Source organism: Nesoenas mayeri (assembly GCF_963082525.1).
Source record: "Nesoenas mayeri genome assembly, chromosome: 7".
Taxonomy (NCBI): domain Eukaryota; kingdom Metazoa; phylum Chordata; class Aves; order Columbiformes; family Columbidae; genus Nesoenas; species Nesoenas mayeri.
In genome coordinates this window covers 14,849,156-14,862,876 of record NC_137551.1, presented here as the reverse complement: position 1 = coordinate 14,862,876, position 13,721 = coordinate 14,849,156, and the positions used below count along the sequence as shown (strand labels likewise).

The 13,721-nt window shown below is 38.3% G+C and overlaps 1 protein-coding gene across 1 annotated transcript in view; it reads left to right on the top strand.

Moving 5' to 3' along the window:
• PARG (poly(ADP-ribose) glycohydrolase) overlaps positions 1–12,524 on the top strand; it is a 66,739-nt gene extending 54,215 nt beyond the window's left edge. Inside the window, exons 14-18 of the mRNA XM_080348333.1 lie at positions 238–316; positions 1,116–1,224; positions 5,561–5,666; positions 11,604–11,732; positions 12,265–12,524. Of these exons, the coding sequence (XP_080204459.1) occupies positions 238–316; positions 1,116–1,224; positions 5,561–5,666; positions 11,604–11,732; positions 12,265–12,428 (587 nt within the window). The 3' untranslated portion in view covers positions 12,429–12,524. The remainder of the gene's footprint in view (positions 1–237; positions 317–1,115; positions 1,225–5,560; positions 5,667–11,603; positions 11,733–12,264) is intronic.
• Positions 12,525–13,721: the final 1,197 nt, after the last annotated feature.

Below are 13,721 nucleotides of genomic sequence, written 5' to 3'. Positions count from 1 at the left end.
ATGCGAATCTTCATTTGTATTGTTCTATGGTGGAAGCTACACATCATCTGTGGAAAAAAAAGCTTCTGCTGGTTACCAAAACATCTTGTATTCTTGGTGCAGATATGAATCTCTATTTTACCATTGCTTCTTTGAGCTGCATGGTCATTTAGATAAGCAGTGATTCCTATGAAAGGTTTGCCAAGTGAAAAAATGTATATGTATTTTATATGTAATACAGAAAATCATTTGTTTCAGGTACTGAGCAGTACAGTGAGTATACAGGCTATGCAGAAACTTACCGATGGGCAAGAAGCCATGAAGATAAGACCCCAAGGTAAAGTTCTACATAAATATTTCAAGTGAATAAATAAATAAATATTATAAATTTGCAAACTTGGTGCTTTAAGTATTTCGTAGCATTTGCCTTAGTGGAGAATCTCACTGATCTTGCTTTCTTCAGTAGAACCAACAAGCTAAGAAAGTTATCTCGTTTTAGTAACAAGATTAATGCTAATAGATGCTACCTGCCAATATGGCAGTTCTTAGACCAACATCCTTTAAAGTTATATGTATTTTATTATTTTGGTAATTTACTGACTGAACTGTGAATAGTAATGTCACAAGAAGTTTGACAGTACCTCAGGTGCCACAGTATAACTGATGTGTGGCAAAATGACGTTTAATATTATAAGTCTGAGTAGAAAGCTCTGAGCACTTGAATTTATTTCTCCAGTTATGTTATCATTGTGTATACACAATTATCCATTTGGTATAGAAACATACACAATGTACTGTCATTGAAATGATGGAGGAAGGCAGAGAGCCTCAATGCTTTTCTTTGACCTTGCCGTGTTCTTACTTGCTTAATAAATAGTGGTGTCTAATTAATTTCTTTCATGTTTATGCCCAAAGTCTAGCTGGAGTATTTCTACATTTAGAGGGAGACACGTCTCATTTCTGGTGCTGCTTTCATTCTTGACCCACAAACGTGCTCTGTTGTCTGTTATGAGCTCACATTTCTAGTTCCTTCTAACAGAGAAGCTCTGCCAGGGAATTGCTCATTTTGGATCATCATTGTATGGCCAATATTAAAAAACTAATGTAATCTCCTTTTCTCCTCCGTCTGATTTTAGGGATGAATGGCAGCGACGCTACACTGAAATTGTTGCTATAGATGCATTTCACTTCAGACGTTTCCTTGATCAGTTTGGTCCGGAGAAAATTAGAAGAGAGCTCAACAAGGCTAGTAACTACTTACAACAGCCTGCAGTCTAAGACTGTTTCATTAATGTTTATAGTACCTTTTCAAATATGTTTTTTTTTATTATTATCTTCAGCTAAGGAAGTTCTTGCTTAGGTCTGTCTCTTATAAAAGGTGCATATTTCAGGGTTTTGCTGTTCAGTGTTAAAGCAGAAGCTTGTAAAATAGAATTATTCTTTGCTTTGCTATTCAAAGGTATATTTTATTTAACTTTCAGAAATATAAATGAGATTTGGATGTACATTTTGTTAATTGTCCCTTGTCCTGCTTCAAAATTATGATTAAGTTCTTGTCCCATGATTGGCCCTGATGAGTCCTACTGAGCCCTCCAGTCAAGATGAAGAAAGGGGGTACCTCATGTTTGACTTTGTGACAGTTCATACAGTGCCACTTGCTTTTCTTCCACCTTTCTTGTTTGCTCTTGGACTATTGCCTGAGAGTTTATCCTTTCATATATTGTCTTCTTGAGATCAGGTCCAGCTGTTCATCAGTCTCCTGTCTTTATTTGCACAATAGCTGTAAGGGCTGTTGCAACTGTGTCTGTATATATACAGGCCATTTAGAGCTTGTCGGGATGGGGACGTTCACAAGACTGATAAATCAGGGCAGTTTTAATCCTTTAAACAAAACTTTTAGACTGACATTCAGGAACAGCACACTTCCTACTAATAATTTGTACACATTATTAATCATTATCACTATGTATTTAGAGCAGTCAATCCTTGACCAGTGTTAGCTGTGTGTATACACAACTGCACAGTTTGCTCCAGCAGCTGTGGTCCTTCATACCTTCATACTAAGGTAATGAAGGTTGCCAGGCTGAAGAGCTCTTTTACAGGGGAACTGTGGTTTGGCATCTTTTTTTCTCTCCCCTGCCCTCCCTAATTTGGGATCTTGTCCTTAAATGAGATACTTGAGTTTCTAGGTGGTTCCCAGCCCATGATCTCTGCCCTGGAGTATTTGCTGTATAACGTTTGGGAACTCGGGGTTACTTTCGCAAGCCACGGCAGGTGCTTTATCATGGTGCATGGCTGAGATTTTCATGTTGTTTTCCTTCTGGCTTTGCTGCTGATGCTTTTATTGAAGCTAAAGCAGTCTTTTTCCAGCTCTGAAGCCTGTACTTTTTCAGTGACTAGTAATTGCCATCAGTGAGCCATTTATAGTTCTGAGGCCTTCGATTTCAGCCTGTGCCGATGTTTCCAAGGCCTTTGCTGTTATTTTATCTCCTAACAAGAGATGCCTGGTATCCGTCTCCAGTTCACATAGCAAATTATCATAAGCTAATAAGAAGGCTAATGGGCCAGAATGAGGGCCTTGTACGGGTCGTGTAAGATGTAGGTAGTGAAAGGTCTGTGGCCTGTTACAGCAATGGCAATGATATTGTTTTACTGGGCAGCTGAGTATAGGAATGCTCATACAGTTGTACGGTATTGGTGTGCTTATATTTGGGTTCAAAACACACTAATGATAAAGTCTGCTTAGTGTGCTTCTACGTGTACAGATGCAGCAGGCCTCTGCTTTAGCTAAGATGTTAAATATAAGGGCACAACACTACTGTTGTTAAAGTCTCCTGTTTTGTGTAGTATAGGAGGATATAGAATAAATCAATAAATTCAAACGTAGGGCAATGTGTTCCTAATTCTTAGCTGGAAAGGGAAATATACCTGAAAGTTAATTTTTTAGTTTTTCCCCCTTCCAGAAATTATGTACAGTGCTGAAGGACTAATTTAATTTAGTCATAAAATGTTAACATTTTGACTAAAGTAACATTCATCGGCTTGTTTCTTCATGGTTGCTAATGAAATTAGCCCTGAAAATGATAGTAAATAAATTTTGTGAATTTCAGTGGTATCTTAGTACAAAATTCAAATTATCCACTCTAGTGAATTTATGATCTGCCTACAATTTTCAATATTATTGATTTGGTTTGGATTTTTAAATAAATTATGGTAGATCCATGTGACTTTTGTACAGTATATTGGTTTGGCTGATGTTATTTGATGAGGACTGATTGGTATTTAAAGAAAACTTTAAACCTGAGTTAATTCTCTGTTTACTTCAGTAAAAATTTCATTAAATTTATTGGAAGGTCTATAGTATTTTAACAAATCAATCTTTTTAATGTACTATTATAGGTTTTTTCAGTTTGATTTAAAATTAATATTAACCTTAAGACTTTTCTGTGGGTGAAAACAAGTTGATGGAATAAGCTGCAACTCTTTCTATTATGATTTCATAAATCAGGGTGCGGTAAGCACAGTACCTGCACACAGGCTTTGAAATACAAGAGTATTACATATTAGTAGACAGAGCTCAGTGTCCATTTGTTTCCAGAGGTCCTTTTGCTTGTCTATTATTTTGTTAGACATTAGGAATGATTGAAACAACTTTCAGTGATGCTTCTTACAACTTGTATTTTCTTATAAGCCTATATGATTTTTTTCTTTTATAAGATCCATTTGTCTTAAAGAACCAGATGTTCACTATTGATTAGTTTTCTCAAAAGGTAGCTGTCTGAGGCTGACCCTTGTTGCTGGTTTAAAGTGTCGTCAGAAAACAAGATTAATAGTGTCTGAAGTCAGCTGTTCAGAATAAGAAAAAAAATCATTTCCCATTTTGAGCATTAAGATTTGCAGATACCTGTGTAAGAGGTGTCACTGTTTCATCCTTGCTGCCCCCTTGAGATTATTGCCTTAGAAAGACTCTCACTAGCAATAATTTTCCAGTTGCAAGTTCCACTTTGCAGTTCCTAAGGAACAACTGACTTATGACTGGGCTTGTGATCCCACTCAAAATGTCATTACACCTGTTTTGATAATCACTGATTAAAACCAGATACAGCTTCCTCCTTGGCCAGAAATGCTTCCCTGAAAATTACAGTGTGCAGAACAGTTACATTTCAAACAGTGTTAACTGTGAGAACTATATGTAACAGTTCTATATGAGAACAAACTAATTGTAAACATCACACAACTTATAGATAATGAGATACCATATATTTGAAGTTGTGTACAACTTAAAACCAGATTCATTTATGTCATTAAAAATGAGCAGCTCTTCTGCTTCCCATATGGAAGCAACTGCTTTAAAGCTGCACAGAAAGCTTTCATGTTTCTGTGTTCCTAGGTGAAACCTATTTAAAATATTGGTGCACTGTCTTTTTCTTTTCTAACATGAATAGTTTTATCTTTATCCTCGATTTGCTATGAAAAATCATAGAGGAGCACTTAGATATTTTTCTTTATGGCTGCTGAAGTTCTTCCAGGTATTTTCTGACTTTCTTATTATGTCTGACTAGACATTTTAGGTTTTTTATTCTCCATGTCCTGGTGAGTTAAGAAATACGTGCCTGTTAGGTAAAATCTGAAGAGAAAATGGCATGCTGATGCAACAGCAATGCACTTCCCTCACTGGGAGGGTGGAATTTGAAGAATTATTGCCCATGTAGCCTCTGTACTGGCTTGCTTGGCCCACTAGTTTCATACAAAGGTGCTTTGAACATCAAGCCCACTAGTACCTTTGGCTTGAGAGAGCTCAAGAAGCTACAGGCACCTGAAGATGTGTAAGTGTTCCTTAGGCCAGCTCTGTATCATGGTACCCTGCTTAATTATAACAGGAGTCCGAATTTGCAGCATAGATCAGATTGGAGTGAAAGTGTGAGTTGTTCCTGCTCCAGCAGGGGGATTGGACTAGATAATCTTTTGGGGTCCCTTCCAGTCCCTAACATTCTGTGATTCTGTGATACTTCAGTCTGTACTACACAATTGTACCAATTCAATAAATTTGTACTGTTGAAAAACTTCCCAAAGATATATATCCTTTTTTTCCATACATGGAAGCACCTGCCTTAACTCAAAATTTCTTACTGAATATCACACTTTTTCCTCCTACCCTCATTTAGACCTGTTTTCTAAGATGCCATTTTAAATTTTATTTTCAGTTTGGAGGAGTTTTGGTAATACTGGACAGTTCAGCTGTGATCTATGCTGAACAGATTAAAAAGCAACAAATGCGGTACAATCTACTGTTGAAGTTATTCTCAGCTCTATCCTGAACAGTTTCCTATAGCTGTGATAAAATCCCTACAAGTCAGCACCTGTATCTAACTTTACCTTGGCTCCAAATAAGGCAAAATTCTTCTTGCCTTAAATTCTTTCATGTTTGACCTCAAACTTATAGGAAGACTAATGGTGTATTGAAGTAGTTTGAACTTGGTATTGCTAGAAGACAATACTGATTATTGTTATCATCTGATTGTTTGAAAAACTCACTCCAGGTTGCCTGTCAGCTTCACCTTGTGCCTCTGTTTGCCTGCAGGCCTACTGCGGCTTCTCTCGACCCAGTGTTCCACCACAGCATCTCTCTGCAATAGCCACAGGAAACTGGGGATGTGGTGCCTTTGGAGGGGACTCCCGATTAAAAGGTAAATTGTAGCAATTCAGTAATGTTCAAGTGAATCAAATCACTTAGATTTCGATTCTTGGCCTTTTTCTGTTTTGTTTTGTTCAAATACAGTTTTCAGTTCTGTTTGAATTAATACATTTTAGCTGACAGTTGGAATGGTAGTTAAACTGTCCATAGAACTGGTTCATTAGCTTTGATCTTTATGAGTACTGTGGCCTTAAATAACAAAATGCATGCTGCTTGTGTATGCTATTTTCAGTTTAAAGTTTGAGTTAAGTATATGATGGTGAAATGCCAGGTTTACAAGGACCTGCAGCGCTGAAACCTTCAAAAGCACAGACACACAATATTAGCTCACAAAAGAACATATTAATTGCAGTTCTCAGTCATATCAGTCAGTTGACCTTTCTGGAGCGTTTTTTTTTAGATTATGCCTAAAATTCATATCTCTGCAAAGCTGTTTAAAGTATCTGGTAATTTGCAAGGCTTCCCAGGTTTGTTGACAATGCCTAATGTTTATTTTTGCTCCTTAATATATTGCTGTATTTCAGAGAGTTTTCCAGTCACTCAGACATGCTTCTTTCTTTCCTGACTTGCCTGCTATATCACTCACTTTCTCATGTTTTTATTTTTAATTAAGGTATTTATAATGCAGCAGATATCACATGCCTACATTAATTTAAGACTTGTCCCCATCAAGTCAAGAACTGATGGATCCTGACATTTAAATTGATGTCCTGATTCATATAGTTCTAAGTAGAAATTTACATTTTTGTTGTTTTCAAGCATTTGCAGAGTATTTAAAATTCGCTTTTCTGAACAGCTTTAGGTAGTTACATTGAGACAAGCAATCATCAGGCTACCAGCCTCATTAGTTTTCCAAAGTGTTTTATTCATTGAGCATGGTTGTTTTTTTTCCCTCAGTGCTCACTGATTTTCTGACAGTTGTTTTTTTATTTCCGTTAGATAAAACGGGCTGCCAAATGCAGATCATCAATATTAGGAGTAGTATTTACTGCAGGATCTGATCATACTTGATTACTATGTTAGCAAGGTCTGTGTCGAGGGTTAGATTGCGGGGTGACAATAAAACCCTGGCAGATGTATTGTTAACCTCCTCTCCACCCCAGTTCCCCCTTTTTGCCCCTCCCTCTCCCCCCTTCCCACTCAGGACAGGCGGTCGGGAGGAAAAGAAGGACAGAGAGAAGAGAGTTGGAAAAATTAACAATGTTTTACTAATGCTACTAATAAGAATAGAGAAAATAATACAAAATATACAAAACCAATCTTGAAAGTCTCAGCAACTGCAGAGCCGGCAACCAAAGTCCTGGACTGGACTCTGCAGCCAACCGGAGCTGGATTCAGTCTCTCACTAGGCCTCAGTTTGCAGGGACAACTAGCAAGGTCCTCTCCTAATGTCGGCCATAGGGAAAAAGGGAAAAAGCAAAGGGAAAAGGGACGAGATCCTCGTGATCTCCCACTTTTATATGAAGTATTAATGTGAATGGAATGTTATACACAGTTGGTCAGTTTCTTGGTCACTGGTTTCTCGTCGCCCCTCTGGCGAGATGTCCATCCATGCTTATCAGTAAGTTTGCATTCCATTGCTAGGTTTTACCAAAACATGTGTCTGGTTCTCCAGGAAAATGCAGTTAATATGAAGGCTTTAGCTGACAGGCAAAATTCACTGAAAGAGAAACTTGTTTTTAACAAAACCAGGACAGTCTGATAAATGCTTTGGTTTGGTTTGCATAAGGCCTCCTCTCGGATCTGAACTGTAATATCCCATGTGTGTGTTTTTAATGTATGGGTTTCTCATAAAAATGTGGCTCATCTGATCTAAGCCATTATTTGTTCAGCACTGTATGTGACTTCTAGAATCGAGATTGCTCAGTGCAATGCTTTACTTCCTGTCCCCATCAGTCAGAGCTCGAAACTGAAGCACACTGACAAAGACCCTCAGAGCTGAGTCCCTTTGGTGAGGTAGCCCATAAGACAAGTCTTTAATCTAGACAAAGAAATGAGCCATGAGATGTGGTGCTTCGTAACTTAGGTAGGAACTCTGGACAGAACAAGAGCATGTAAAGACCTGAACGTTCTCTCAGTTTTATTTTAACTTAATATTTTAGTTTGAGCTTTCATTTATGTAACTTTTCCTCTGGTTCTGGAACAATTTTATTTTTTTCCAAAGTCTGTGAGAATTAACACTTAACAGCAAGTTACAGCACTGCTGCTGTTATGAAAAATTCAGCTATATATATGTGTGTACTCTCAAGGCTTCTGTTCTTTTGGCAGACCTTACAAAGACAGACATTGGTTTAATTTGCACTTCAGTTACTCTTTTTGTAAACTCAGCTTAATTTCTTAGTTGACTCTGAAAAATCAATACTTAATAGAGTAAAATGACAATGATGTGCTATGGGATGTGAATCTAGTCATGTAGTATGTGACGTTTCTCTGAGCTCGTGCTGACTAGAAACAGGGTGGCTTCATTATTTTTTGTAAACTAAGAGCTACAAAAAGAGTACAATAATTTGTCATGTGGTTTTCTCAGAAGAGAGTTGCATTTGATGTGTGATAACCAAATGAAGTCTTGTCTAGTTCATAGATAGTCCCTGCACAGTCACCAAGTGCTAAAGGTGCTTCTCCCTTTTATTCCAAAATGCTGTATGGGATTATTCTGAATTGCAGGTTATCTCAATGGTTTCACTTTATTATAAGCAAATTTCTTGCACTGGAGAATAATCTTTTACACTTCTTAAGGGGTCATAAATTCTTCATTTCAGAGTATGTTTTAGAAAACTCTGAGATTATCAGTATCACAATTTCACTGAACCCAAATAAATAGCTTTTGGTGACTACACAGGCTTGACAGTGTATTGCAATGACAAAATAGATTTCATAGTTTAAAATCTTGAGTTTTCAATTAGCATTCTTAAATATATGCCCTTGTCCTTTCAAAAGTAGCATCTGGATCTGTAACAGAGACTTCAGAACCACCAAAGTGTTTGATGTAATTGGATATAACTGGATAAGTGCCATAAAGCGTTATATTTTATCATTATTTTTTTTTCAGTTGGGAATTAAAGGAACATCATTGTCTATAAACTACAGTTTCACTCAAGGTCACAGATGATGCAAAAGCTAAAGTCATCCTAAGGGAGGAAAAAATAATATGGCCTTACAAATGAAGAGTTGGTCTGTAAACAAGGCAAATTCCAGCTCATTTAGTGATATTTCAACAAAATTTTAATATAAACTTAAGGCTTTCAGTACTGAGAAAATTATGCTTATATAATTGGGAGAAGTTGGAAGGTCTTGCCTTGCTTTTCAAATCAGAGAATAACTTAAAAATTACTAGCTGCAGGGCCTCTGTGCAACCGTCTAAAGATTGAAAAGTGCTGCTTTATTGAAAATACAAAGGAGATGATCTGATGACACTTCTCATAAATACATGAATTTAACTTCCAACAGTTGTGAGAAGGTACTTTTCAGCTGAATTGGTGGTGGTATTTACCTGAGAAAATAAAGCCAGTAGGAAGACTGCCATCAGCTTTCAAAAGAGCCCTGTAGGATCAGTGGAAGGAGAGAAAATCACGAGTCTCATGTCGTGTAAATGCGTGCAACACTGAGGTGCTGCCGTGGTTCTGAACCCACGTAGCAGGGGAGGCCACGGGCGCATTGGGAGTTTAACCACAGGGCAGGAGTGGTGCTCTGCTCCCCAGCACCAGCTCTGCAGTCCGGCTGTGCTGCTGCAGCGGGGACGTCCCTGGGGCTGCATCCCCTGCAGGGGCTGGGGGGACAGGGGGCCCCAGAGGGGTTTGTGTGGTGCCTCTGCACCCGCGCTGGATGGCAGAAAAAGGTTTATCAGCACGGCCATTCCTTTGGGTACAAGTCCGAAAGAGTTAAATAGGATCACATCAGCTGGGTGCGAGGGGTGGGGGAGCCCAAATCCCCAAAGTCCCTGGTACCACAGGCTCTATTGCTCTTCCTGTGATGCTCCTTTCTGTGTCAGTACTGTGGGTGCTTCTCATGGCATTGTATATCATTAATGCCCAGCAGATTGCAAAGCCTGATTCTTGACAGAAATTCTGACCCTCGTTTCATAAAACATATGGCAATTCAGAATAAACAGTAGGATATTTTTAACATCTTCTGTAAAGTGAAACTGTGTTGTTTGTTTGGAATGAGTAATGAGATTCATTAGGTTCTGTTCCCCTATGCAGGCTAGTTAATTAGACCCTTTAAAAGCCGAACTACTGAGGCTTTACCAAATCCACAGCTGGTTCAGTAGTTTAATTAAAATATCATTCCCAGATTGAGATTAATTTCACATGTGAATAATGTAATTTATAATTTTAGCTATGGGTTTACAAGAGGTTTTTTGATTAAAGAATGCGGTATTTTATTAGGTCTCTGTTTAAAAATGTGAAAGATTCTTGAGCTGAGCTATGAACAGCTTTCTGGTTAGTTTCCGCTAGCAGGTGGTAATGTGGTACGTACACTATTTTATTTAAAATTAATGTTTACAAAGACAATATTAATCACACTTTAATTAACTCTACTTACTGGGTAGGAAAGGAAAGAATTAATATCAGAACTGCACCCATAGGCTCTGAAATAAGACAAGCTGCAATAGATTAAATGGTTGCTGGGGTTCATTATTTGGACTGTTGTAACATTACGTGAAATGAATGTGTGATTGATTGCCTGCGTCTGTAGCACTCTAGCCTCACGGTACTGGCTGGTGACAAAGCCGTGCTCTTGTCAGAGTTTGGTGCTGCCTAAAAGGGTCCTGGTTGTTCTTCTCCCCTTCCCTGTTCTTGACTGTATGGCCAGTGCCCTCCTCATCCGCTCTGGCCCTTGGCAAACCCTTCACTCAGCCAACTCTACTGCTAATCTAGCAGAAAACAATTAGCTTCTATTCTTTTGTTATATAACTTTTCTGCCAGGTTGGCGGATGGAATTGGCTCAGTGCGATGTCTGATGAGTACCTGAGAGCAGCAGAAAAGTCAGGACGTGGCTGAGAAGGGAGAAAATGTAGGTGGACCAGAGCCACTTTCTCCAGTTGCAGTGGGTCATTAGCTTGGCTCAGCTGGACCATTGATCAAAACCCTAGAGGATTTCCCAATATGAGTCTCCAATAATCTGTTTCCAAGATAGGAAGCATTCTTCTTTCTTTTCCATATAGAAAAACAAAGTCTGTCTGTTTTTTAATGTTAGCCATTGACAGAACTTGGGATGCAGCATGATCCAGGGAGTTTGACATCAAAGCTGGAAATTAAATAGCCTGAATTGCATTCCTGGCATCGCCACTCACTTTTTATAGGTCAGAATGACCCATTGTATTTCATGCTGCTTGGTTCTATTGTAAGTAAAATGGACACCTTAAATTGCGCAGTAAGAGGCTGCAGAACCATAGATACCCTCTTGGGGAATAAAAGTCGGGTCAGCTCCTGCTTTGTGTAGCTTACCTAGTGAAAGGGCTAGCTCCATCCTTCTGAAGGGTGGCAGGAGTGGAAATCGTGATGAGCTAATAGATGCCTTTTACTCCGCTATTTGTCACTTGATGCAAGCTGGGATGTAAGGTGGTGCTCTGTGTTCTTAGGCTGCTGCGTGTGTTTGTTGGGTAGTTACCTTCTGCATGCTGCTTGACCGAGGACATGGACCAAAAAAACCACTTTTGATTTTTAAGCAAATTGTTTATGTGAAAGTAAGGATTGTTGTCACTCGTGACTCCAGCAGAATACTTCAGTGCTCTGAGCTGCAGTGCCCCCTGAGCTGTCCTTTGTTTCAGAAGTGAAAGTAACACTTATCCACCCATGGGTCAAATTGCTTTGCAGAGTTCATTTGGAGATGGATGGTATGATTATTTGCTGTAAACTTAGGCTATGTTTTTCCCTTCAGCAAACTATTTTACCTGTATTTATGTGTATAATTTCTTTTGTTGTTTCAGCCTTAATACAGATATTGGCAGCTTCTGAGGCTGGACGTGATGTTGTTTATTTTACCTTTGGAGATGTGGAGCTGATGCGGGATATTTACAGCATGCACACTTTTCTCTGTGAGAAGGGCCAAACTATTGGTGAGCATAAAGAAATCTTTTTGTGCAGCAAAGAGACTTCACCGTCTCTGTAAGTGGAAATTGTTCAATAAGAATTATTGTCATCAAGTCCTGAAGGCAAGCAAATGCATCTCAGTTTATTTGCACCTGTTTCGAGGGGGGGAGCTCTTCTGATTCAGGGTCAGCTGTGCAGTGTCAATTTTTTAGAAGCCTTCTAGAATCATTTTGTAACCTACTTGGGAGTTATGCTCCAGAATTTGGAAAACATAGATATATGTGGTAGACAGAAGGTTTGCAAAAGTTTTAATATAACTCAAAATGCTTTAAAAAGGAAATATCTGCTTACACGTTCTTGATATAGATTTGTCTCTCTGTTTGGGAACAGTTGCGTTCCCCTTACACAGTTTTTTACCTCCTCTTTCACTGTTCAGGTGAAGAGGTGTTCCTAGCCACTGTTGCAGTGAGTGGGCATTTCTCATCTTCAGTTGCAATCATATGTTCTTCATATGGCATGATCTTATGTGTTTTTTAATTATTTCTTTTTGTTTTTAAGGGGATATTTATAGGCTGTTACTGAGATATTACAATGAAGAATGCAGAAGCTGTTCTACTTCAGGACCAGATGTCAAGCTGTACTCTTTCATATACAACACCCTGGAGTCCTATGCAGATTCTAATGATGATGATGAAGAAAAAGGGTTGTGCTTTGAGGATTAAAATAAATGTATTTGATCAGAGAATATTGTTCATCTCCTCCAAATGGTATATTGTGTGAATTGATGGGTATAATATATGAATTGGCTTAACTTAGTATATATTGACTGCATTGGTAGATATGTATAACACCCAAACATAAAAAACCCACCTTTGAGACATGAGATTTTTTTGTTTGTTTGTTTAATGGTTTCGTACATTACAACCTTGTTCATGTGTGTACAGAAAAGATTTCTCTGGTAAATCTGGTTTGCATTGTACCTTGTTAAGCAGGATATTTTGGTACACATTTGTATTTCAGTTAAGAAATTGCTGACAGACTTTGGAAGATTTCTTCATACTCATTTGCCTTTATTTTACAGAGATGTGATCGAGATTTCTCATGTGAGCTTAGTGCTGGAGTACAGGCAGTCACTGCCGAGGTGATTTTAGAGAGAGGCATTGTCATAATTGGTCTTATTGAAAATTATAATATGATTACTTCCTTATGACTACCACACCTTCATTGTCCTTATCAACATTTTCATTCATTTAACTTCAAATGTACTGGGTTTAATCTGTTTTTTAGATATATGGTTAAAAATTGAAAGATTCCAGAGGAGGTATAATGCATTCCACAACTGGATTGTCTTTATCAAATCAAGCATTTAAAATAGCATGAAAAAGTAGAGGAAAAAATGAAGTATGGGAAGGTGGGAAAATGAGAAATGTGACCAAAGTTAGAGGCAGAGGGAAACATTTTCACATAAAACTCCAATACTGTTTTGTTGGTGCTGTTTGTTACAACATTGAACAAGGTCTTAGACATGTTATTATATTTGGAGTTTCTCAAGGTTCACTGTTGTTGGTGATATCAGTCTGCTGGCTGTGTTTATATTGTCATAGCAGTTCTTTATCACAATATGCTTATATGTGAGTATGAGATCCCTGTGGGATAATGTGAGTGAGGAAGTGGAAATCACTTGCCTATCAGTGGGAGGAAAGTCTGCAGGCTACGGAGAAGGACATGAGGTCTTGTTAGGAGCTTGTGCCTGTGTCTTTTTAGGCATGGGACCGATAATGATGAAGAGAGCGCAAAAGATGTATAAAACCTGTGCTGTTCCCTTCTCTGTGAATACCAAATTAGTGTTGCTGTAGTATATAAATAGTTTACAGAAAACTGCAGATACATCTGTGATAAAACTTCTCCAAGTCTATGTACAGGGCAAATCCAGTGAAACCTTTGTCTATTAGTAAATTAAAGTTTAAGCCCAAATTGCTAAGTTTAGCCTCTTCTGTGTTAAATTTTCTGGCCCA